The sequence below is a fragment of the Mobula birostris genome, chromosome 8 (assembly GCF_030028105.1).
Source record: "Mobula birostris isolate sMobBir1 chromosome 8, sMobBir1.hap1, whole genome shotgun sequence".
Lineage (NCBI taxonomy): Eukaryota > Metazoa > Chordata > Chondrichthyes > Myliobatiformes > Myliobatidae > Mobula > Mobula birostris.
The window spans coordinates 73,026,571-73,052,594 of NC_092377.1; the positions used below are offsets into that span (position 1 = coordinate 73,026,571).

The following is a 26,024-nucleotide window of genomic DNA, read 5'->3' on the forward strand; positions in this document are numbered from 1 at the left end:
GAGGAAAGACAGGACATGGTAAGGCTAATGATTGAGGTGAGGGTTAAGCAGATAATTGGGGCAAGTGAGCATGGCTGAGTCAGAGAATGATGGAAATAAAAAGCTTTTGAAATAAAATATACTGGTAGAGGAACACAAACAAATGGTAAATGTTGAAAAATGTGCGATAAAAATCTGTTTTATTACATTAAGGGGCTTCCATAAATGCACGCTGTTGTTACAGGAAGATGTTAGATGTTACATAGTTTTCTATACAGCAGAAGACAGAAGCAAACTTGAGAGACATGAATAAGGTAAACAGTCTTTTCCCAGGGTGGAAATGTGAAAGAAAACAGGGTTAAGTGAGGGGGGGAGGGGGGGGAGAGAAGAAGAGAAGTTCAAAGATGTACAAAACAAGCTCTAGTCAACATTCAAGCAATTGCAAGTTGAAACTGTTATCATTGTCAAACACTGACATCATGGGCTAAATGGCATGTTCTGCTGCTGTACTGTTCAACGTTCTTTTTTTCTGAAGTTCAAATTTTAGCACTGTCAAGTGCTTTAACATGATTCTACCAGTTCAGGCAGCAATTCACTATTATTTCTCTTGGTTAATTACAGATGCACAATAATAATTACTTTCCCAGCAAACCCTTCTACAACCACCCCCCGCCACTACTTTATCATTTCCTGATGAAGGGTCTCAGCCTGAAACATCAACTCTTTACTCTTTTCTCTAGATACTGCCTGGCCTGCTGAGTTCCTCCAGCATTTTGCGTGTGTTGCTTGGATTTCCAGCACATGCAGATTTTCTCGGCTTTATCATTTCCTATCAGTTTCACCTTATGTCCAGACACCCGTGCTTAGCTTATTTCCATGAAGTGACACAATGGAAGTTCCCACCTGTTTCACGCAGGAAACAATTACACCAGTGCCCAAGAGGAGCAATGTGAGCTGCCTTAACAACCATCATCCAGTAGCTCTCACATCTACAGTGATGAAATGCTTTGAGAGGTTGATCAGCTTCTGCCTAAGCAAGGACCTGGACCACAGTAATTTACCTATCACCAGAATAGGTGCACAGCAGTTGTAATCTCATTGGCTCTTCGTACAGCCTTGGATCACCTGGACAATACTAATTCCGACATCAAGCTGCTGTTTATTGACTACAGGTCAACATTTAACACAATCATTCCTACAATTCTGATCAAGAAGCTCCAAAACCTGGGCCTCTGTACCTCCCTCTGCAAGTGGATCCTCAACTCTGTCACCAGAAGACTACATTCTATGCAGATCAGAAATAGCACATCCACCCCACTGATAATCAACACTGGCACATCTCAAGGATGTGTGCTTAGGTGACTACTCGACTCTCTCTAAACCCATGACTGTATGGCTAGGCACAGCTCAAATGCAATCAATAAATTTGTTGACATCACAACTATTGATGGCAAAATTTTAGCCGGTGACGAGAAGGCGTATGAGTGAGGTAGATCAGCTGGTTGAGTGGTGTCGCAGAAACAATGTCAATGTCAGCGAGACCAAAGAACTGATTGTGGACTTCAGAAAAGGTAAGATGAGGGAAGACAAATTAGTCCTCATCGAGGACTCAGAAGTGGAAAGATGAGCAATCTCAAGTTTCCGAGTGTCAACATTTCTGAGAATCTATCCTGGGCCCAACATATCGATGCAGTTACAAAGAACGCACAGCAGCAGCTATATTTCATTAGGAGTTTGATGAGATTTGGAATGTCACCAAAGACACTCTCAAATTTTTACAGATGTGCCATAGAGTACAGTAACTGGCTACATTACTGTCTGGTATATGGGGGGGGGGGGGGGGGGTACTGCAAAGAACTGAAATAAGTTGCAGAAAGTTGTGAACTCAGTCAGCTCCATCATGGCCACTACCCTCCCGCAGGATCCACAATACCTTCAAGGAGCAATGCCACAAAAAGGCAGCAACCATCATTAAGGACCCCTAATGACCCAGAACATGCCCTTTTCTCATTGCTACATCAAAAAGGAGGTGCAGCAGCCTTAACGTACACACTCAACGATTCTGAAACAGCTTCTTCCCGTCTGCCATTAATTTCTGAATGAACATTGAACCACTATCTCACTACTTTCTTTTCTCTTTTTGCACTACTAATTTAATCTATCTTTAATATGGTATATATTTATAGCAATTTACAGTTACTATATGTATTGCAATGTACTGCTACTGCGTAATAAATTTAATGAAATATGCCAGATGTTAAACCTGACTCTGATGTTTTATATTTGTTATTTTTATTATTGTGTTCTTTATCTTAGCTGCATCAGATCTGCAGTAACACTTATTTCATTCTCTTTTACACTTACGTATTGGAAATGACATTAAACAATCTTGAATCTTGAACAACACACATCAAAGTTGCTGGTGAACGCAGCAGGCCAGGCAGCATCTCTAGGAAGAGGTACAGTCGACGTTTCAGGCCGAGACCTTTCAGGCCTGAAACATCGACTGTACCTCTTCCTAGAAATGCTGCCTGGCCTGCTGCGTTCACCAGCAACTTTGATGTGTGTTGCTTGAATTTCCAGCATCTGCAGAATTCCTGTTGTGTTGAATCTTGAACAGCAGGATCTCTCAAAAGAAACAAAGTATTACAGACAAACAACAAACAACGAAGGGTCTCGGCCTGAAACTTCGACTGCACCTCTTCCTAGAGATGCTGCCTGGCCTGCTGCGTTCACCAGCAACTTTTATGTGTGTTGCTCAAAGTATTACAGAACTGTGCACACTCTGATTCACTCTCAAATTGCAAGAAAGATTTAAAACACATAGTCAAAGGCTATTTTTGTTTTTGCATTACCAACCAGGCAATCAGATTACACAAATTCTTCCACAGCCATAACTGCTATTATACACCGGAATCTTACTTTCCAATCATCATTTGCAGATGGCAGGAAGTTAAACTTCCAGATTTATTTACATGTGCCCATTTTACCTATGTCAATGTAAGGAACATGCTGGCAACCTCCTTGTGGTAAAACTAATGGCCTAATGTACAGGTGATAAGGTTCCCTTTCCTGACAATTTCCTGGTATGTGAAACTTCCACAGCAAAAGACAAAAAGACTGCAGATACTGAAAATCTGGAATGACAAATATTCAGTGGTCAACAATGAGAAACAATCATGTTTTCAGATCGTAAGAGTTAACAAGCTGAAGCATTCACTTTGTATGTCTCTCTCAGACCTGTACACTTCAAGCATTTTGTTTAGTCTTCCTAACATTATATTCAAGGTACAAACAAGAGAAAATCTGCAGATGCTGGAAATCCAAGCAGCACACACAACAAGTTGGAGGAACTCAGCAGGTCAGGCAGCATATATGGAAAAAAAAGCAGTCAACGCCTTGACCAGAAACATCGACTGTACTTTTCCCCCCATAGATGCTGCCTGACCCGCTGAGTTCCTCCAGCATTTTGTGTGCATTGATTATGTTCAAGCCTTCTAGTTTTATTTCTCCTCACAAATAGAAATCAATTCCATTATATCATAACCTTTCAAAATTCAACACAAAAACTTAATTTAAAAAACTACAAATTCTTAAATCATAAAAAAGAAAACGACAGCAATATTCAGCTAATTAGGCAACATTTGCAGAAAGAAAGAATTAACATTTCAGCTCAACATTAATGTTTATCATTCAATAAAGGAATGATTAAATGAAGTACACAATTCCCCATAACTGGTGACTTAAGTAAATAAAGTTCTGAAGGTGTTTAACGTACTTACATTCAACAAACAGGGCAATAAATACAAGAGCTGCAATGTTTTGTTACAGATTGTCTGGATAGTCTGGAGCTGCTTTTGCTGGAGCAAAGGAAGCCAAGGGTAACTTTGAAGAGGTTTATAAAATCTTGAGGGGTTCAAACATGGTGGATGGTTATAGTCTTTTTCCCAGGCAGGGGAGTCTCAAACTAGGGGGCATAAGTTTAAAGAAAGAGGGGAAAAGTTTAACAGTGACTTTAGGGGCAAATTTTTCTGGAGGGTGGTGGATATATAAAATGAGCTGCCATAGGGAGAGGTAGGTGAACGTACAACTACAACATTTAAATGACATTGGACAGCTTCATGGAAACAAACGTTTAAAGATATATGGCCCAAATTCCAGCAAATGGGACAAGCTTAAGAAGGGCCTGCTTTTGTGTTATATGATTCTGTTTCTCTTTCCATAAATGCTGTCAGACATAGTAAGCCTTTCCAGTTTTCTCTATTTTCATAGCACAATATCATTTAAATCATAATTTATGATAATCACATCCTTGTTTTTCAACATAGCTTCACAGAACCTATCACATTCACCTCTGTCGGCAAATTGCAATTGACTTCTCATACCAATACAGTTACCAACAATCGTGGAATATACTCGCAGCATTCGCTTAGACTATCACCCAGATTTCTGTTTGTCTCTAGACCAGTTATGAGTCCACACGGTCATTTAGATTTACTTTTGTCCCTTCTCCGTGGTCACTGTCCGGCTTACGAAATTCCTCAACCACCACATCTTACTCAACCCTCCACTTCTTCATTCGCAACGTCTGGAATAAACACTTTGAGATCAGCAACTGGGATCTTGCCGACAACGTGGTCGTCGGTTACCTTTTGGAGCTGCTCACTCCTGGGAGTAGACATCAGGTTCTTCAACATCCCATCAGCACATTTCACAGATTCCTCAAAAGCTACTAAATACTCATGAATTTCAGTCGGATACTCCTCACCAAAAACTTCTGAGGCTGCCATCTTATAAAATTGTGGCCTCGTGAGATCGACTCCCAGCAACGCGCACGAACAAGCGGCGCAATGGCCGACGGTACTTGTAGTCATTGAAAAAACTAAACCCTTGGACACAATGCGTACGTAAGAATAATTGAAATGGTACGCCTTTTTGTTAAACAATTAAACAAAAGCGATTTGAAATTCCCATGTTATTAATATGCCATAGAGTATTCTGGTATTTGTAGTCAATTACGAAGTTCATAAGTAACAAAAGTAACAAAAACTTAAAAAACAAAAAAAACAGGAAAAATGTCAACTCAAGTTCAATTTAACATTTTACCGTTGTTATTCAATGATTGCTAGAAGTAAAGTAGAAATAAAAAGAAGTATTGCCATTGCCAAAACCAACTTCCAAAAAATGAAACCCATTTTTACCAACAGACACATTTCTATGACCGTGGTCTCTTGGAAGCATTTGGATCCTTCTTCTTCTTCTTGTCCCCCTCTTGAGGAACATAGTTCTTCATCTCCCGATCATAACGGGCCCTGTCATTCTTGGCCAGGTCTTCAAACTTTGCCTTCTCTTTGCTTGACATGGTCTTCCATCTTTCAGAACATTTCTTTGAAAACTCTGCAAAGTTGACACTGGCTTCCGGATGTTCCTTCTTGTGTTCCTCACGACAAGTCTGCACAAAATAGGCATACAAGGACATTTTGCCCCGAGACTTATTTGGATCCTTTCCAACCATGATTGGTTTGTATTAGGCTCACTCTACACAAGGCGTCACTAGACTATCGACTGCACTCCTTTCCAAAGATGCTGTCTGGCTTGCTGAGTTCCTGCAGCATTTTGTGTGTGTTGCTTGCATTTCCAGCATCTGCAGATTTTCTGTTGTTTGTGATTACGTTACACTTATCTGGATTCTACCTGTAACAGCTCTGCCCAACTTTCTAGCTCATTTATGTCCCTATTCTTCACTATCTAGGACTCCTCCAATTATTCCATCATCTGTAAACTTGTGAATCATACCTCATACATTCTCATATGAAAAATATATATTAATACAGATCCCAGTACTGATTCCCTATGGTATAGAGTGTATTACAGATTTCCATTCAAAAACACCCATTCACTACTGCCCTCTGCCTCTGATCACTCAGCCAATTTTGGATCCTGTTTGCCAACACCTCTGATCCTTTGTGCCTTAACTTTCTTGACTAGTGTCTAATCTCTAACTCATGGATGGACTTGATCATTTACCCATGACTATCTTACCGAACTGTGATCACTGTCCCAAAGGGTTCTTCCACAGACATGTCAACCCTGAAGTAAGGGCAAGTGGGACTCTACATACTGCTGCTGAAAATGCTTTTGAATACATTTTGTGAATTCTTCCTCATCTAAATCCCATGTTCTGAGGTAATCTGAGTTGATACCAGTAAAGTTAAAATCCCCTTCTGATACTACTCTGTTGCTTTTATGTATTTTCACAGTTTACCTTTGTATCTTCTATTACCTGTTGACTATTAGGGGGCCTGCATCAAAATGACCTCCCTTTTTTATTCCTAAATTCTGTCTGTGTAGATTGAATAGTTTCACATTAGTCCTTTATATTTCTTCCACTCAAGTGGGAAATGAGCTTGAAGTGAGAATTAGCATTGTGATGAGGAAGATTGAGAAAAGTTTGGCCAGGTGGATTCAGATTTGGTTTGCCTGCAGAAGACAGAGGCTCATGGTGGAGGGAGTACATTCGGATTGGAGGGTTGTGACTACTGGTGTCCCACAAGGATCTGTTCTGGGACCTCTACTTTTTGTGATTTTTATTAACGACCTGGATGTGGGGGTAGAAGGGTGGGTTGGCAAGTTTGCAGATGACACAAAGGTTGGTGGTGTTGTAGATAGTGTAGAGGATTGTCGAAGATTGCAGAGAAACATTGATAGGATGCAGAAGTGGGCTGAGAAATGGCAGGTGGAGTTCAACCCGGGGAAGTGTGAGGTGGTACACTTTGGAAGGACAAACTCCAAGGCAGAGTACAAAGTAAATGGCAGGATACTTGGTAGTGTGAAGGAGCAGAGGGATCTCGGGGTACATTTCCACAGATCCCTGAAAGTTGCCTCACAGGTAGATAGGGTAGTTAAGAAAGCTTATGGGGTGTTAGCTTTCATTAGTCAAGGGGTAGAGTTTAAGAGTCGCGATGTAATGATGCAGCTCTATAAAACTCTGGTTAGGCCACATTTGGAGTACTGTGTCCAGTTCTGGTCGCCTCACTATAGGAAGGATGTGGAAGCATTGGAAAGGGTACAGAGGAGATTTACCAGGATGCTGCCTGGTTTAGAGGGTATAGATTATGATCAGAGATTAAGGGAGCTAGGGCTTTACTCTTTGGAGAGAAGGAGGATGAGAGGAGACATGATAGAGGTGTACAAGATAATAAGAGGAATAGATAGAGTGGATAGCCAGCACTTCTTCCCCAGGGCACCACTGCTCAATACAAGAGGACATGGTTTTAAGGTAAGGCGTGGGAAGTTCAAGGGGGATATTAGAGGAAGGTTTTTTACTCAGAGAGTGGTTGGTGCGTGGAATGCACTGCCTGAGTCAGTGGTGGAGGCAGATACACTAGTGAAGTTTAAGAGACTAGTAGACAGGTATATGGAGGAACTTAAGGTGGGGGTTATATGGGAGGCAGGGTTTGAGGGTCAGCACAACATTGTAGGCCGAAGGGCCTGTACTGTGCTGTACTATTCTATGACAACAAGGCTTAGGCTTCTAAAATGTTACATCTGGTCAATCTTGCTGTATGCTTCCGAAACATGGACTACAACACCCGAACTCCAAAGAAACTTAGAAGCAACAGAAATGTGGTTTCTTAGAAAAATGCTGAAAATATCATGTAGAGATAGGGTAACTAATGAGACAGTACTCCAACGTGCCCACACAAAAAGATCTTTAATGAGAACATTATATGAGAGGAAACTTAAATTCCTGGGCCATGTCATCAGAAAAGTAGAAATAGAATGCCTTACATTACAAGGCCGTATACCTGGGAAACGCGGAAGAGGAAGGCAAAGAAGAAAATACATGGACACTGTGAAAGAACTAACGGATCTAAGTGTGCGAGATATCATTGACGGTGCATGGGATCGTTCGATGTGGAAAGCCACGATCGCCCAAGCATGTAACGCGCAAGGCACTTGAAGAAGAAGAAGAAGAAGATTCAATGCAATGCTTGGTATGTAGAGTTCCCCTAACGCACTACGTAGAAGCCGTGCGGCCTGCCGGGAGCTGTAGTCCTATAGTAGTCAAGTTTGAAGGCAAATTGAAGGCGAATTCTTCCAAACGAGTCGGCGGCGCGCGGTGGCATCAGTTTTCAGTTGGACGGTAGAGCAGTCGGCGGTCATCGGCTTCTAGGCTTTTAATAATCACCTGGAAACCCTCTTACGGGCCCAGTAGGAGTCTGTTAAAGCCTGTTGCCACGGTAGCGGGCGGCGTCACGTTGAGTTTGGACGGTGAGGTGGGGAGGAGCGGAGAGCGGACTAGGACAGTTGGATCTTCCCAGGGAACCGAACGGGCGATGGATGACTGTGATTTAAAGAAACTCGCGGTTACTCCGGGGACCTTGGATCCTCCCTTTAATCCCAAAGTGACTTTGTATAAAGTGATGGTCGGCAGTGAAGCTGTCAAAATCACTGTTTACGCCGTGACGAGCGACAGCGGGGCCTCTTATCAAGTCATTGTAAGTGTTACCCTTGTCTGATACCAATAACCCGAAGGAGGAGATGTCATTCGGCGAAGTAGTATCCAAATGTAGATACACGGATTGGGGGGGGGGGGAGATTCAGACATTATCATAGACTTCTTAGAGGGGGTCCTCAAATTACTTGCCTCCCTTCAAGTTCTTTGGGATGTGGTGTCAATGTGAACCTGTAGGATTTGCTAAAGATCAGTTGGGAAGTGCTGGACGGGTGAGTAGGGATGTCGAGAGTGGTGCATCCCACCTATAGTACTTCACAATCTGACAATGGACTTAAAAGTGATGAATGTCCTCCCGAATGCTCCATCTACATTTTCCGCCGTCATGGGCCAAGTGACTTATTTGGGATGTTACTTTTAGTCGAGATTCTGAGAACATCTTTGAATCTTTTCCTCAGTCTAATGGTAGCTCTTTACCACGTCAAATGTTTTCTGCCAATGTCTTATTTCAAAATTCAAAGTTCAAAGTTATCATTATCGAAGTACGTATATGTTACTACATACTACTTATAATCAGTTCAGAATAGTGGTTAAGTGTGCTTAAGGCTCAGTGCTCGTTCACTCTCTGCTGTCCGTTTGTTTATGCGACCTGTCATTGGGGAAAAATGCATAACTTGCACTCTTGAGATTGAACCAGTGTGAGCCAAGTGTGTCACTAGGGCCAAGGTCGGAGATATTTGTGTGTTTCAGCTTGTATTGAAAAGAGAAAGACTTGGAAGTAATTCGATGGCACAGCATCTGCACTTAAACCAGTTTTTCTTTCCCAGACTGTTGGTTGTGTTTCAAAAAATTTTCGGTGTGTTCTGAATTTGAAATAAGGTCTAATGCAAATGTACTATGGTGTTGAGCCATTTAAGATATCTTTCCACTAAACTGGCCATTCTCTCTTTGAGCAAGGAGAAGCACAATTAAATTCATCAGGAGACATAAGTGGAGAAAGTCCACACTTCCTAAACTTTTAGAAATAAATCAGGATTTTTAATGTATTACCCTTTTCATAATATTTTAAAGCCCTTAGCTTTTGAACTGAGGTCACTTTTGTAAGATAGAAAATGTGTGGTGAACAGTGTTAATATAGATTTGATACCATGCTGTATCAAACCTTGCAATGTACAATTACCAGCTTCCTGAATTTCATGCTTCTCCTTAGAACTGACATGAACATTATGAACAGAAAGTGCTTTGCAGTGACAAAGGTGAAGAATACAGTACTGTGCAAAAGCCTTAGACACATTTTGCACAGTAATCTATTTGTCAACATGGAGCAGGGAGCAAGTTTATAAATCTGACAGGAGCAAAGGGTGTTCGGAATAGCAAGGGTGGAGCACCAAGGGAGGGTGTGGGAAAGGTAGCAAGAGTAGGGAGTGGTGCAGTTGAACACAAACCCAGCCATAAGACACCAGGCAAGGTCATTTGATTCCAAACCAGTGGCTTATTGATCATTACAGACTGTCTCTCTACAGCTTCCAGCACCCTCCCCTCTCCCTTCCTCCTTCCCAACTATGATTCCCCTCCCACCGTGCCCATCCCTCTCTCAGTCCACAACAAAGACTCGTATCAGAATCAGGTTTCTCATCACTCACATATGTCATGAAATTTTATTTTTGCTGCAGTTGCAGCAGTACAGTGCAATACATAAAATTGCTACAGTACTGTGCAAAAGTCTTAAGCACCTTAGCTATGTGTATTCTGGAAATAATCAAAGGGAATGTGAGATCATTATGTTAAATTGAGATTAACAAATGCATAAAGATGGGAATAAAGTTCTTTTCATTTATTTTTGTATTTGAAGAACAATTAGTTTACAAAATGCTTTTCATTCTTTGTAGCACATCGATATTACAGATTTAAGTATGTTTTTGGCAAACAATTTCACCCATATGTGCACATCAAGGAAATACAAAGAGACAATTAAGTCTAAGATTTGGTGATTCTGAAAAATGAATCACGCAACCTATTTGAAGAAATTGCTGATTTTCAATTAATGCTGTGATTTGATTTTCTTTACATTTATCTGGAGTTCTAGACAGACATGCTCTGCCCTGGAAAATCAGTCTATGTTACAGGCTTAAATCCAAGTGGGTCTTGAGTGCATAATACCCTTGCTTAAATGTGAGACTGCTACAGCTCTCAACACAACTTCAACAACTTTTAACACAACTTTAATCAAATTTTTTTAAACACAGCAGTGCTTTCTTTGTCCACTTAATCTTTACATATCCTGCATTTCACTGTGTGTCATTTACACCTTCATTACTTTGGAATGTTTTAATGGAGGAGGAGCATCATGTTTGGCTGTAACCTGTTATCTAATTTTTAACTTCTATGTGTATGTGAAAATAACTATTCACATAACATATGTAATTTTGTGTACCTGTTGCTGTGTTTTTCCTTCCAGGGTGCAGATGATAGTAAATCCGTTGTCCTTAAAGATGGTGTAAATAAAATTCACATTGAGGTTGCTGCAGAAGATGGAACTCTGAAGCAATATACAGTTCAGGCAATCAAACTCACTTCAAGCACTCCATTGTTAAGTGGACTGAAAGTAGCCGAAAAGTTAGAGCTTGATCCCGCGTTTTCAATGTCTGTGTATGAATATACATGTATGTGGCTAATTTATTTGAATGCCAAATATTTATTAAGTTGCCCCAGTGATATAGGTCAGTAGTTTTAGATGGCAGGTTAAGTAAAAACATAACTATTTTGAAAATTTTGAATAAGGACCCCATTAGAAGTGAAAGTACAACTTGTGTCATTAGTTGAGTACCAAGTCAGAAAGTCTATCATTCAGGTGCTGTAGCAATTTTGTTCAGTATTGTTTAGCTTTTCAGTGATTGAATACTGATCATTATAAGTAAATTTTGTTCACAAAGAAGGGAAGTATACTTTTTATGTGTGGTGCCTTCAGTGGTCACATCTCCAGATTAATATTGACCATTGGCTACATTAATCTGAACATCTCCAAGGCCAGTTTCCAGGGTAGTTTAATGAAAGTTAAAGTTAAATACAGTTTTCATTTACTACTATTAGTAGCTTTTAAACAGATGGTAATATTAACAGTCATACAACATAGCAATAGCATGAGGATACCTAACCTTATTTTGTGACTACTCCACCAGCAGCAACTTTCTGAGGCTTAAAAATTTTTACAGAACATTCCCACTGTATTGAATTTTAGCTTCCTATATGCTATCTCAGAGTTGGCATTGAGTATTAAAAGAATAATATTATTACATATGGTACTGTTTTAGACACATACTGTATATATAGTTAAGTATATATATTTGCACAATACTGTAGCTTTTCTACAATTACTTCAAAATTAAATTATTGACATCTTGAAGTAATTGTAGAAAAGCTATGTTAATAACATTATTCCTTTGACACTCGAGTTTGCTAAACATAAACAAAACAAAGAATGTTGAGGAGAAATTTTCCCATAAACACAATAGATTCTCCAAACACTGGTAATCCAGAGCAGCACATACAAACTATTGGAGGAAACACAAGAAAATCGGCAGATGTTGGAAATCAAAAGCAACAAACACAAAATGCTGGAGGAACTTAGCAGGCCAGGCAGCATCTACGACAAAGAGTAAACAGTTAACGGTTCAGGCCAAGACTCTTCATCAGGACTGGAAAGGAACAGGGAATAAATCAGAATAAGTAGGTGGAGGAGAGGAGGAAGAAGTGCAGGGATACAGGTGATAGCTGAAAAGGGGAAGTGAAGTAAAGAGCTGGGAACACACATAAAAAATGCTGCTGAATGCAGCAGGCAAGGCAGCATCTATAGGGAGAGGTACAGTCGACGTTTTGGGCCGAGACTGAAAGAAGAGATAGTAAGAGATTTGAAAGTGGGAGGGGAGGGGGAGAGTCTTCTCCTATCATTTCGGATCTCCCCCTCCCCCTCCCACTTTCAAATCTCTTACTATCTCTTCTTTCAGTTAGTCCTGACGTTAGGCCTGAAACGTTGACTGTACCTCTTTCTATAGATGCTGCCTGGCCTGCTGCGTTCACCAGCATTTTTCTTGCCTGTTGCTTGAATTTCCAGCATCTGCAGAATTCCTTGTGTTTGCGTGTTTAAAGAGCTGGGAAGTTGATTGATGATCGGTTTATGGTTGCTTACTTAAGAATGTGGATGAACAGAGGGACCTTAGGGTTCAAATCCATATATACCTCAAGGTCGCTGCACAGGTTGATAGGATAGTTAAGAAGGCCTATGGGGTGCTAGGCTTCATTAATAGGGGGATTGAGTTCAAGAGTAGAGAAGTCATGTTGCAACGCTACAAATCTCTGGTGAGACCACACAGAGTATTGTGTTCAGTTCTGGTCACCTCATTATAGGAAGGATGTGGAAGCTATGGAGAGGGTGCAGAGGAGATTTACCAGGATGTTGCCTGGATTGGAAAACAAGTCTTATGAGGCAAGGTTAGCCGAGCTGGGACTTTTCTCTTTGGAGTGTAGAAGAATGAGAGGGGACTTGATAGAGGTCTACAAGATTATGAGAGGCATAGATAGGGTGAATAGTCAGTACCTGTTTCCCAGGGCACGAATAGCAAACACTGGAGGGTGTATGTACAAAGTTAAGGGAGGGTAGTTTAGGGGAGACATCAGGGGTAAGTTTTTTTCACACAGAGGGTTGTGGGTGCCTGGAATGACTTGCCAGGGATGGTGGTGGAGGCTAAAACATTAGGGGTATTTAAGAGCCTCTTGGACAGGCACATGGATGAAAGAAATATAGAGGGTTACGGGGTAGTGTGGGTTTAATACTTTTTTTGGGATTATATGGATCAGCACAACATCAAAGGCTGAAGGGCCTGTACTGTGGAGTAGTGTTCTATGGTTCTATGGTTTTATGAAAGAGATAAAGGGCTGGAAAAGGGGAAATCTAATAGGAGAGGACAGAAGACCATGGAAAAAAGGGAAGGGGTAGGAGCACCAGAGGGAGATGGTGGACAGGTAAGGAGATAAGGTGTAAGAGGGAAACAAGAATGGGAATGGTGGAGAGGAAGGGGGGGGGTGCAATTACTGGAAGTTCGAGAAATCAATTTTCATGCATCGGGTTGGAGGTTACCCAGTTGGAATATAAAGTGTTGCTCCTCCAACCTAAGTGAGGCCTCATTGTGGCAGCAGAGGGGCCATGGACTGACACAATAGAATGGGAAGTAGAATTGAAATGGGTGGCCACTGGGAGTTCCCACTTTTTGTGACAGATGGAGCGAAGGTCCTCAGTGAAGCAATCTCCCGATCTTCGTCGGGTCTCACTGATATACAGGAGGCCACATTGGGAGCACCTGATACAGTAGATGACCCCAACAGATTCACAGGTGAAGTGAGTATTAGTAGCTTTCTCACTCTCACTAGCTTCTCTGGTTCCAGATATCACCCACTCTATATATAAAACTTTCCCCTCAAATCATCTTAAAAGCTCCCTTTTCTCACCTTAAACTGTGCTCTCCTGTTTTTCTAGTAAGGCGGTCATCACTCAGCCTCTCTTGCTCAATAGAAAATAAATCCTGCTTATCCAATCTCTAAGGTCTTCCAATCCAGGCAACATCTTGGTGAATCTCCTCTAAGCTTTCTGTAGAGCAACCACATCCATCCTAGAGTACAAAGATACAGTCTCCGTAGTCTCAGTTTTTCCAAAATCTCTTAACTTGACTGTTTTTACATCTTGATGTGAATTGGATATAATTTACCAAACATTTTAACTTTCAGCTAAAAACCACCTGGAATTAAAATTTGGAAGTTATACAAATGTGATAATGCCAGCATCATCTGCCAAAGCCATCTTTACATACATATCTGATTTTATAAAAGCTTATCTCACATCAATCTTTTCAACATTATTGTCAACAATATTCAACTATTCTAACACAAATTCAACACAAAATTGTGCTAACAATTTCATTCAGGTTGAAACTATACATTCAAAAGAAATGGAAACTAAAATACTTTCTGCATGAAGAAAGCTTTTTAATATCCTAATAATTGTCAGCTGTAAATTCCACTATAGATCATCAAATAGAGAAGAGAAGGATATCATTTTGGATTAGAAAACTTCAAAAAAATGCATGTAATTTATGATAAATACATAAAAGCATGATTACAAATTTGTCAAATTTCCAAGTTTTCAAATATGTCATGGCATTGAAATACAATGTTTTAGCCTGCCCAATATAGCCAAGATCTTTGAAGAGTCAAAATTCAATTGCTTTTGGTTTGGATCCAAAGGAAGAAGCTTATCATTTCCCTATGTATGTTCTGATGTAATCTATCCACCATTTTGTAATATTAGTAAAAACTGTCTACTTGATTGCAGGCAGCATAGGACTCTTAAATGTGGGGTATTTGAGTTGAGAGGTTTGTTACTGTATTTTAATTACACAAATGTGTAATCTTCAGAATGGTTAAAAAAATTTGGAGCTATGAAAGTACTATTCAGTGTATTGCCAAAGTTAATTCTGAATATTACAAAAATATTTATTTTGTATTTATGTACCAGGTTTAGCACCACTCAATATGACCACTGTAAATATTCAACCAACAGTTCCAGACAATAAAATGCAAGTTACTATTAATGGGTCAAAAGGCAGTAATCCAATACAGCTATCTGTAGGAAATACCAAAGTGGAAGTGAATGTTACATCAGCAGATGGCACGCAGTCCCAGGTATAATGAAATCAATTTACTTCATATAATTTTTTATTTTCTAATTATTCAAAGGCATTTAAAATAATTTGCAAAATAAACCATAAATGATATGTTTATTCCATTATTTAATATTTACAACATAAAATCAACCTTTTGGCCCAGCAGGTCAATGTTGACGTTTAATCTCCATATAATTCCCTTCCTATCCTTTATCCAATTGCAACATTGTGTCTCTCAATTTCTTTTTCATTGATAGTTTCTCTAATTTCAGCTTAATTAAATGCATCAAATGCCTCAAATACTTATTAATATGGAGAGTTTCAAAATATTATTCACTGCACAAAGAAACACCTCTTTAATTTTATTTTTGACTTATTAGTAACTAGTTTACAATAATGCTGCTCAATGAATGTTTTCTCCACAAGGGACCACACATATTTCTCCATCTTAGGCCTCTTTAAGTCACTCCTCAGTTTTGTTTGTTTCTTAAGACCCTGTTCATTCTTCTCTGACAGGTGTAACCACTTAGTTCTGATAACAGTATTCTAAACATTAACTGCATCATATCTAATGGTTCTCTATCCTTAGCATTCTAGCAACTTCTTTTTACAGATTCTTGTTCTGTGACTCAAGATCCATTTTGTAAATTGGAAATCAGAATTTTATATTTACAAAATAATTAATTATTATTTTAATTAGTTCAGTATTCTATGTGGACTAACCAAGACCCTAACTAGTTTTTCATAATCTCTATGCTTTTCAACCTTGAGAGATCAATTGCTACTTCTTTCCTTATTAACCTGCATTGTTCCTTGAAGTATCAAAACTCAAGAAAAAATAGAAATATTCAATAGATGAAATAGCCATTGTAGAAAAAGTAATACAGAAACATTTATCTCAGTTAAGGAAGCTCTTTGGTCTGCCATATACATACAGTTTTGAAATAAGCTATTCTTTGAGACCAATCACACTTTTTTTTGGTCCATGTTCTCGTTGATTACAGAAACTCAGGTGTTAACCCTACTATTTTCAAATCTGACGAAGGTTTCTGCTTCTACAACTGTTAGAAGTAATTACTGTGTTAACAGTAATATCCAAACAAGTCCCTCTCATTTGTTTAGGAGACAATCATAAAATTGTACGGAAGGAATAGGTGGGGTTGGGGTTGGACAATTTTTGTCAAGTAGAGGGTTTGGTGGCCTGAGGGCCAGGAGAGAGTAGATTAGGATGAAAGCAATTGCTACGAAGAAGACCCTACAATGAAGATTGTGGAAACATCAAAACTCAGCACTTTCAGTGAAATTTGGGATCTACAGTCACCTGTGGCCGCCAAGCCTGTGCACCAGGAAGCAAAAGGCAATGTTCATTGGTTGTTGTAATTCTGCCATGGATGGCCCCAAACCTGGTTGTGAAAGGAGGGTTGAGTATGGGGCTAGCAACCCATCCCATAAAAACCCAGAGCTACAGAAATGCCAATAGAAGCTGAGACCTCATCCCTGGAAGGAAATTCACCCAGAGGACATGAGGTGAAAGCGGAAGCCACAGGGCCAATCACCTTCAGCCAAGGACAGAGGACTCCGGCGACTGCTGTCGGCAGCCAATGCCCCAGTAGGGGTAATGGGCTTAAGAAGAAGAATTGGCTGTTGTGGTGACTGGAAGGTTATTTACGGTTACAGTATGTTTCATAGGATTTACACATTGCAGTCAATGATCATGTACAGTGATGTCAAGTATATGATGCAAGAATGTTTGTAAGGTTGATATTGACATCAAAAGCTGTAGACTGGAGAAAGAGTTAAACAGTCTGGTCAGATGGGACAAAAAAGTGGCAAATACTATTCCATCCGAAGAAGGCATACGGAACAAGAGAATACATAGTTTGTGTCAAGGAACAGAAGAATCCTGAATTACACCCCACATATCAATGGAGGTAGTAGATGGAGAGGTAAGGTGATTAAGAAGGTATATTTGATGCTCAATATAAACTTGCTGTACCTTTAGATCCAGAATCCTTCAGGCAGAGAATTTCAGATATTTATCCAGTATCTGGAGTTTATTTTTGTTTTACTTAACAATTTTAAATAGCTTACCTACTTAGTTTGTAACAGTTTTGAATCAGAATCAGAATCAGGTTTATTATCACCAGCATGTGATGTGAAATTTGTTAATTTAGCAGCAGCAGTTCAATGCAATACATAATCTAGCAGAGAGAGAGAAAAAAAATAATAAAATAAAACAATAATAAATAAACAAGTAAATTAATTATGTGTATTGAATAGATTTTTTTAAATGTGCAAAAAAACAGAAATACCATATATTAAAAAAAAGTAAGGTAGTGTCCAGAGCTTCAGTGTCCACTTAGGAATCCGATGGCAGAGGGAAAGAAGCTGTTCCTGAATTGCTGAGTGTGTGCCTTCAGACTTCTGTACCTCCTACCTGATGGTAACAGTCAGAAAAAGGCATGCCCTGAGTGCTGGATGTCCTTACTAATGGACGCTGCCTTTCTGAGACACTGCTCCCTAAAGATGTGCTGGGTACTTTGTAGGCTAGTGCCCAAGATGGAGCTGACTAGATTTACAACCTTCTGCAGCTTCTTTCGGTCCTGTGCAGTAGCCCCTCCATACCAGACGGCGATGCAGCCTGTCAGAATTCTCTCCACGGTACAACAATAGAAGTTTTTGAGTGTATTTGTTGACATGCCAACTCTCTTGAAACTCCTAATAAAGTATAGCCGCTATCTTGCCTTCTTTATGACTACATGGATATGTTGGGACCAGATTAGATCCTCAGAGATCTTGACACCGAGGAACTCGAAGCTGCTCACTCTCTCCACTTCTGATCCCTCTATAAGGATTTATATGTGCTGCTTCGTCTTACCCTTCCTGGAGTCCACAATCAGCTCTTTCGTCTTACTGACGTTGAGTGCCAGGTTGTTGCTGCAGCACCATTCCACTAGTTGGCATATCTCACTGCTGTATGCCCTGTCGTCACCACCTGAAATTCTACCAACAATGGTTGTATCGTCAGCAAATTTGTAGATGGTATTTGAGCTATGCCTAGCCACACAGTCATGTGTATACAGACAGTAGAGCAGTGGGCTAAGCACACACCCCTGAGTTGCGCCAGGTTGATCATCAGTAAGGAGGATATGTTATCACAATATGTTATTGAAACATTACCAGCCCATATGTAGATACCATTGTATTTGTCTCTCTGCCATCTGAGTTGTCTATTTCCACCATTGCCTGATTCCAGATTTACAGCAACATTTTACATATCAAGATTTTTTATCCCTTTTCCTCTATTTCAATCATCTCCTTTGGTTAACATCCATCCAGATATTAGATGCATTGACAGGTCTTCATTACCTGAGCTTAGCTGACAGCACCACCACTTAGGTTATTCAATCTCTTTTGGTTTCCAGCCTATCACAGTCATTTCCTTTGTTTTCTTCAAACCTCCCCTATTTTGCATCTTAAAGCATGTTTGATTTCTATTCTTTCTGATGAATGCTATGTCTATCTTCCTCAGACATTAATTTCAATATTATCGACATCTGTTACTTTTATTTTAGATTGCCAGCATCTTTTTTTTTGCTATTTGAAATATTTATTGTCATATTACAAATTGGCACTGTCTTATTATGTTAATTGAATCAAAAATTACTCATTACTTCTCTTTAACTCAGTTGTAACTACCCTTGAATCAGAAGATCATGGATTTACGATCCACTGCAAAAGATTCAAACAGATAATTAAAATGCGCTGAAGTTTAGAATAGCTGGCCAGTGGTGTGGCATCAGCACTGGACTTCAAGATGAGTGGTCCCAGCTGGCTCCTTGCTGGGTTAAGCATCAAGCTAGCAACTCGGCCTTGTAAAAAACAGGTATTGCCATGTGCCACAAGGTGCGGAGAGGAATAACAAGGTATAGAACGTATTGGTTTTCTCCAGTATACTAGCCAGTATTAATTCCTCAAACACCATAATTCTGTATTGTTTGTTTGCAGGAGCTTGCTGTGTGCAAGTATATTACTGTGTTCCCTACAGTACACAGTGAGTGCATTTAAAAGATATTTTTCAATTGATTGCAAAATACTTTGGAATATCCTGAAGTTGTGAAAGACTCTACATAAGTGACTGCCTGAGACATTAAACTATCATCATAATCACATGAGAATAATCTATTTCAAGACCCTGACAGGAAAAAAGCAGTAGATTTATCCTGAGTAACACACACAAAATGCCGAAGGAACTCAGCAGGTTAGGCAGCATCTATGGAAATGAATAAACAGTCGACATTTTGGGTTGAGACATTTCATCAGGACTGTAGATTTATCCAAGTGTCCAAACTCTCCTAATGCAATGAACCAGCAACATTCAAACAGATTATTTATTTAGCATAATATTTTGAACTTTTTCTGGTGGTAAATTAATTGGTTACTTTTACCATTGTTAACTTAGTCTCAATTTTAAACAAGCTTCATCAAAGCCAAACTTAAAATCAAATTTATTGTCATATGCACTTTGTTGTTGAATCTCCTGGTGTGGAACTTCAGGCGTCAAACTGGCATGATTCAGATGGTGAGGATCTTTGATGATGCATGTTGCTTTCTTGAGGCAATGCTAAATGTGCCACTGGTGGGGAAGGATGTGTTCAGGACAATACTCTCTGCAGCTTTTTATCTTCTTGTGCATTGTGCATTGATTGCCATGACGCAATCAGTCAGGATACTTTCAACTGTACATCTGTAGAAGTTTTTAGAACATTCAGTGGCAAGTTGAACTTACTTAATTTCCTAAGAAAGTGCAGACACTGGCATGCTATGTGCTGTGCCCAGGACAGGTAACTCATATGTCGATGCCCAGGAATTTAAACCCACTGTCTCTCATCACTGCTAATCCCAAAATACAGACTAGTGCATGTTTGCCCTCCTTTCCCTTCCTGACATCATCAATCAGCTCTTAAGTCTTGCTCATGTTGAGCAGAAGATTGTTGCTGTGACACTGATCAACCGGGTATCCTATCTCGCGCCAGGAAGCTCATTCATTGCCACCCGTGTTTCCTTCAACAACAATAGTGTTGTTAACAAATTTGAAGATGACATTGGAGCTGCACTTAGCCACACAATCCTGTGTAAAAAATATAGAGTAGGGGCTAAATATACAGCCTTGACCCATTAAGTTATGAAGCACTTTGTGAGATGCTGAGGTTGTGAAAGCTTTAACAGTAATGGAACATTTTTTCTTGTAATTAATAATCATCTAAGTCATAATTAACTTTCAATCCAACTGAGCAAAATTTTGATCACCTTTCCTTCTCTTGCTTCAAGCTCTTTTGATCGTGCTTCTGTGAACTACTTAGATTAAAATTCTACGGTATTTAAAAGCAAATAGAAGTTGTGCAACATATTTTGTAAAGTGAAGAGAGCACTGCCATCAGAGTCTAATACATCCTTCAAATGTGGAATTTGAAAAGAGTCTATTAGGTCAGGACTGGTATTTTAGGGAACTGCCAGAACCTTTCACCATATTAACCAATAGTAACAATATTCATATCATTGTCTAATAACCTCCTACAATTTTGGTAAATATATATTAGCAACACATTATTATAATGCCAGATGGGGTCAGCTTTGAAAGAAGCATGTTTTTTAAAAAAGGGTAATCTTCTAAAACTTCTTTTCCTAGATCTATCGGGTCATTGTTGCTCATGCATACATTCCATGGTCTATCAATTTTGTAAATGAAAGTGATGCCGTTGATTTTGAGTGTCCTATAACCCTTAAGGCTTTCTACCAGCCGGTCTCTATAAAAAGAAGGTGAGAATGTTTTTGTGAACTTACTGACTCAAATTATTGATATTCTTTCCTCCACCACCACATATTAAGTACACAATTCTATAGGAAGAAAACATGGGATATGGGAGCTAAATAAAAATATCTGTTTTGTTTTCATACGATTGTTAGTGTGGCTTTCTAAACAAGGTGTTAATAATTTTTAGAACTAGATAAATACAAACCCAAGTCAGCATATTTAATTTTCTGCTTCTCTAAGTTAGTACAAGCAGATTCAAGAATTATTCACTTTCAAGAAATTGCCTTGTGGAGAGTGAATAGAATGTCTCCTTCCAACTTGAAATACAGGAATTATCAGAATAATTGAATATTTTGTACTTGGTTATTCCTAATCAAATATATTCACAATTCGAATTCTTTCACAGAAATAGAAAAGGAATACAAGAAGTTATGTTGAATATTGCAATACTTGTGTGAATGAACTAGAAGTTCTTATCGAGAGCCATTCTTTAGAGCTTGGAGGTTTTTTTAGAATAAAATCACTTTTATTCTTTTTATAGTCTTGCTCTTTGGTAAATGTACAGAGAATACATGTACATGGCTGAGTTCCAAGCCATGGTTGATGCTTTCACTAAAGTCAGTGAGAGTGGATCTTGCATTCAACATCAAAAGACAACTGATAGGCTGTCCTTTGATAGCTTGACCCTGATGCACCACATTGTCTTCTGACAATAAAGATTCATGGTAAGACCCAGAAAAAGTTGGATCGCTCATGTTTTTTGTGAGCCATCCCTCACAAAGGCAGACTTCATTGATGATATTCACCATTATCTTCATTACATCACTGTAGCTTTTAGTTAACTAAAAAAGATCAAGCTTGACATAATGCTCATAGTCTATAAAGTAGTTGTGATTCCTGCTCTCCTATTTGCTTTGGAGACATGTAGTAATGCATCTTAATCCCCAAAACAATCCCTCTGCAGAATCCTCCAAAGTCAGTGGAAGTGTAAGTAAACCAATGTCAAAATTCTATCCCTAGCCAGCCTGCACAGTGCTGAGACCCAAGTCACAAAGCTGCAAGCCTGCAAATTGGCATGTCTCACACCCTAGGGACTACCTAAGAAGGAGATCAAGATTTAGACCCAGTGAATAAAAATGGTTCCAAGTCAGAACACGTGACTTTGGAGGGGAATCTGAAAGTAGTGGTGTTCCAATGTACTAGTTATTTTTGTCCTTGGTGAAAGCAGTTACAGGTTGGGAAGGTGCTTTTGGAATAGTCTAGATGGGGAACTGCAGAAAATTTTGTAATGGCACCCATTAGAGTCACTATGTTCTATTGCTGGAGAAAACAAATGCTAAGGTTGTTGAAATCACAGTCAATCAAGCAGGCTGCTTTGTTCTGGATGGCATAATGCTTCTTAAGTGTTTTTGGAATTATATTCATCTAGAAAAGCAGAATGTAATCCATCATTCTCCTGACTTGCGTCTTGTAAATGGCTGTGAACAGTTTGGGGTGTTAGGAGGTGAATCCATTGATCAAGACAGGATAATAACCACTGGACAACTATTATACTGCCTTTTGCATGTGTGCATCTAGATAGTCCAGTTGAATTTCTAGTCAATGACAATTGTGTTAATGATGGAGTTCTGGTGACGGTGGTGCCATTGTATTTCAAAAGTAGGGTGTCAGGCAGGAGTTCCCAAACTGGGCTTCATGGAACCCTTGCTCAATGGTATTGGTCCATGGCATAAAAAAGGTTGGGAACCCCTGGCAGGTTATCTTTTGTGGAAATGGTCATTGCCTGGCACTTTTATTTTACCGCTATCATTTTTCATGTATTGGATTGGACCACACCTGGATGAAATCTAAGTCTTTCTTCATGCAGGTGTAACCTGCTTCATTTTCACAAGGAATTGTAAATTGAACTAAATATTATTCAATCATCAGTGAACATTCCCATTTCTGAAGCTATAGATGATTAGACTTGGGCAGTGTTATAGCAATTAAGTTGAATTCACACCAATTAATTAATCATGGTTGTACATTAATAGTTGTATTACAATAACTTTTACTTTAATTCTATATTACTGAATTGATACCACAGCCAAAATAATATAATTATGAATGAAATAATTAATTGGTTAGTCAATTCACCATTGTTCCTTAAAGTGCTTGCAAATGAAAAGCATGGGGTTCTAATTTACGTGTACTGATGCATTATGAGATGTGATCAGACTCAATCAAGATACTACACCCATACATGGTGTGATTTCAGATGAGGTACATAAATGCACCTTGTAACTCTAAAATTAAAATGAATTAAGGCATGTGAACCTTCAGAAATGCAGCAAGTAGACTTGAAAAGCTTTTTTGAAAGAACTAATGACATTAAATTTCCTTAAAGGTTCTTCTAAGCTTTGTTGTAATCGTTGTGAGAAGCTAGCATACTAAAAATAGTAAAGAATCAGAGGCATCAGATATCTATCAGTCCATGGATTTTTCTAAGATTGAAACCTCTGCTCACCTTTCAAGGAATAGGTCATGGTTGGAGACGGGTTGAGAATCCCAAATGGAGGATTTCTATTTCACCGACTTAGTCAGAACATTGAATTATTTTAGAGGTTGTTAAGGGCAATAAGAATCAACATATCATTCGCTTTATGGGTATAGTTTACAAAAGTAGCAGCAACAACTTGAAATTTGAATATTTTTATGTTGCCACCTGGACCAAAAGAAAATTGAAGTTTGGACTAGATTATGGTATCATAATCAGCTATATTGTTCCTCTCACAATGCTACTCTGATGTCTATACAATAATCATGATTGTTCAGTATTTTAATTCATGATATTCTTTCTTATTGCAAAGTGATCCCAAACACATTTTCTCAGAATCAAGAGTTAAATTCCTCACCCGAAAGACAATGTGTGATCCCATCGATGAAACTCCCTTTGATCAAGATTGGTGTGTTTCAGAATACGAATTGGACAAAAGAATGTCAGCTGCTACTGTTTATTGTTGCTTCAAATATCGAGGTACACATATCCTTATGGCAATATTTTCCAAATATTTTCAAGATCTAAGGAAAACAAAAGTAAAAATTTAATCAAATCATCCACTTAATAACTAAATATATAATGCCAAGGACATTTCTCAACTTTTTACTTGTGTTTCTAATTCATTTGTGATAAATTTAAAATTACCTCTGTAAAGATTTGACTGAACTCATATCAGAACCTGTAGACTTCCTGGCTTCCAGTGGCCATATTTTTGCTGCTACAAAATACTCAGCAGGTCAGCACCAGCTCTAGAGAGAGAAACATAGTTAACATCTAAGGTTTCTGGCTGCTCTTTTCTCTACAGACGCTTCCTAGTCTGCTTAATATGTCCATCATTTTCTACTTTATTCCAAATTTTTAACATGTATTCTGCTTCTGTAATGTTCTATATTGATGTTGTTCATTGGCAGTGAAGAAACCTGAAGTAATTAATTTTAAGCGAGTTTATGTGTGGGGGAAGTTGGCAAGTAGAGGAGAGAATAAAACAGAAGGCCTGTTGTAGGATGGAAGGCAAGGGATGTTAAATTTAAAGGCTTGAAGGTGCAAGAGAATTGCAATGTGCCAGAAAATTTTAAAAAAATACTGCAGCAGAATTATTATGGTCCAAAAAAATGGGGTAGTAGAGGTTAAATTCTGTAGTCTGGTATTCTTGGAACTTGACTGGTGCTGATCTACAGAAAATCTGGACTACAGAAATTGCCCCCAAGATTCTTCCTTTGTGCAAGAAATCTATTCTCTCTAAGTATGGACACCACCCAGATCACTAAAGGATCTGAGAACTGTCCGCAATCCAAAGCTCTCATGAGTCAGAAATGCTCTCGGCTAAGATCACTGTTGAGTAAGGTTTGAACTGGAAGTTGGATTAGTTACAGTTTAATACAGATCTTAATTTTAGATCTTGGTTTGGTCATAGTTGGAATTAGTTAAATAGCATGGAACTGTACTACAGATTAAAAACATGCTGGACCACGGGAGAGGCCAGTCTAGAGAGTTTCAACTTATAGTTATTGTCTGAAAGCTATACGTACATCCTGCTGTTCCCTGTGTATCTTTCTGTGTGCCCATATAATGCAATATTTCCATGTCAACAATTTGATTAATGGGAAGACAGCTTTAAGCAGCTACCTAGAAATTTCTAAACTTTGCTTTTCTGCAATAATTATGAAGTTAATCGTTATTGCTTCAATGTGGCAGAAGCAGGTTTCTGACGGGATGCCAAAGAAATAGTAATATGTTATCATCAATGTGCCTCTGAATGTGCTTCCTATTCCTATGAAGTAGTAAATAATTGCACTCATTAATAAAAATCAATTATGTTTGAACCTTGTTTCTCTCATGTAAGGTTTGGCAATAAGGTGAATGAAAGCCAAAGATTTTTTGAGAGAAGGTAAATTTAAACACACTGATGGAAGAGAGTGTTCCATATCAAGTCTCACCAGGATCATATTTGAGTGTGTGCCATATACAGAATAAGATAGATGAACTTGTGGCACAGTTACAGATTGGCATGTATGACATTGTGGGCATCACTGAATCGTGGCTGAAAGAGGTGGAGTACAATGCAATAGCCAATAATAGAGAGAAAAATGTGTGTACTGTATATACTGTATGTCAAATTAAGTAATTAATGCAAAAAATAGAAATAAAAAAGTAGAGAGGTAGTGTTCATGGATTCAACATCCATTCAGAAATTGGAAGGCAGAGGGAAAGAAACTGTTCTTGAATCATTGAGTGTGTCCCTTCAGGCTTCCATACCTCCTTCCTGAAGGTAGCAATGAGAAGAGGGCATGTCCTGGGTGATGGGGGTCCTTAATGATAGAGGCCACCCTTTTGAGGTACCACTCCCTGAAGATGTCCTGGATATTCTGGAGACTCGTGCCCAAGATGGAGCTGAATAATTTTACAACTCTCTGCAGCTTACTTCAATCCTGTGCTGTAGTTTCACCCCCCCCCACCCTACTTCCATACTAGATGGTGATGCAGCCAGTTAGAATGCTTTCCATGGTACATCTGTAGAAA

At 39.0% G+C, this 26,024-nt stretch overlaps 2 protein-coding genes across 6 annotated transcripts in view; one reads left to right on the forward strand and one right to left on the reverse strand.

Moving 5' to 3' along the window:
• c1d (C1D nuclear receptor corepressor) overlaps window positions 1-4,807 on the reverse strand; it is a 31,449-nt gene extending 26,642 nt beyond the window's left edge. For both annotated transcript variants that reach the window (XM_072265443.1, XM_072265444.1), the window contains exon 1: window positions 4,629-4,807. In XM_072265443.1, the coding sequence (XP_072121544.1) occupies window positions 4,629-4,769 (141 nt within the window). In that variant the 5' untranslated portion in view covers window positions 4,770-4,807. The remainder of the gene's footprint in view (window positions 1-4,628) is intronic.
• Window positions 4,808-8,170: 3,363 nt separating this feature from the next.
• Window positions 8,171-26,024, forward strand: part of LOC140201399 (uncharacterized) — an 80,294-nt gene continuing 62,440 nt past the window's right edge. For 2 of the 4 annotated variants that reach the window (XM_072265445.1, XM_072265446.1), the window contains exons 1-5: window positions 8,171-8,480; window positions 10,896-11,100; window positions 15,003-15,169; window positions 20,840-20,970; window positions 23,815-23,981. In XM_072265445.1, the coding sequence (XP_072121546.1) occupies window positions 8,319-8,480; window positions 10,896-11,100; window positions 15,003-15,169; window positions 20,840-20,970; window positions 23,815-23,981 (832 nt within the window). In that variant the 5' untranslated portion in view covers window positions 8,171-8,318. The remainder of the gene's footprint in view (window positions 8,481-10,895; window positions 11,101-15,002; window positions 15,170-20,839; window positions 20,971-23,814; window positions 23,982-26,024) is intronic. The other 2 variants (XM_072265448.1, XM_072265447.1) reach the window with 2 other exon arrangements.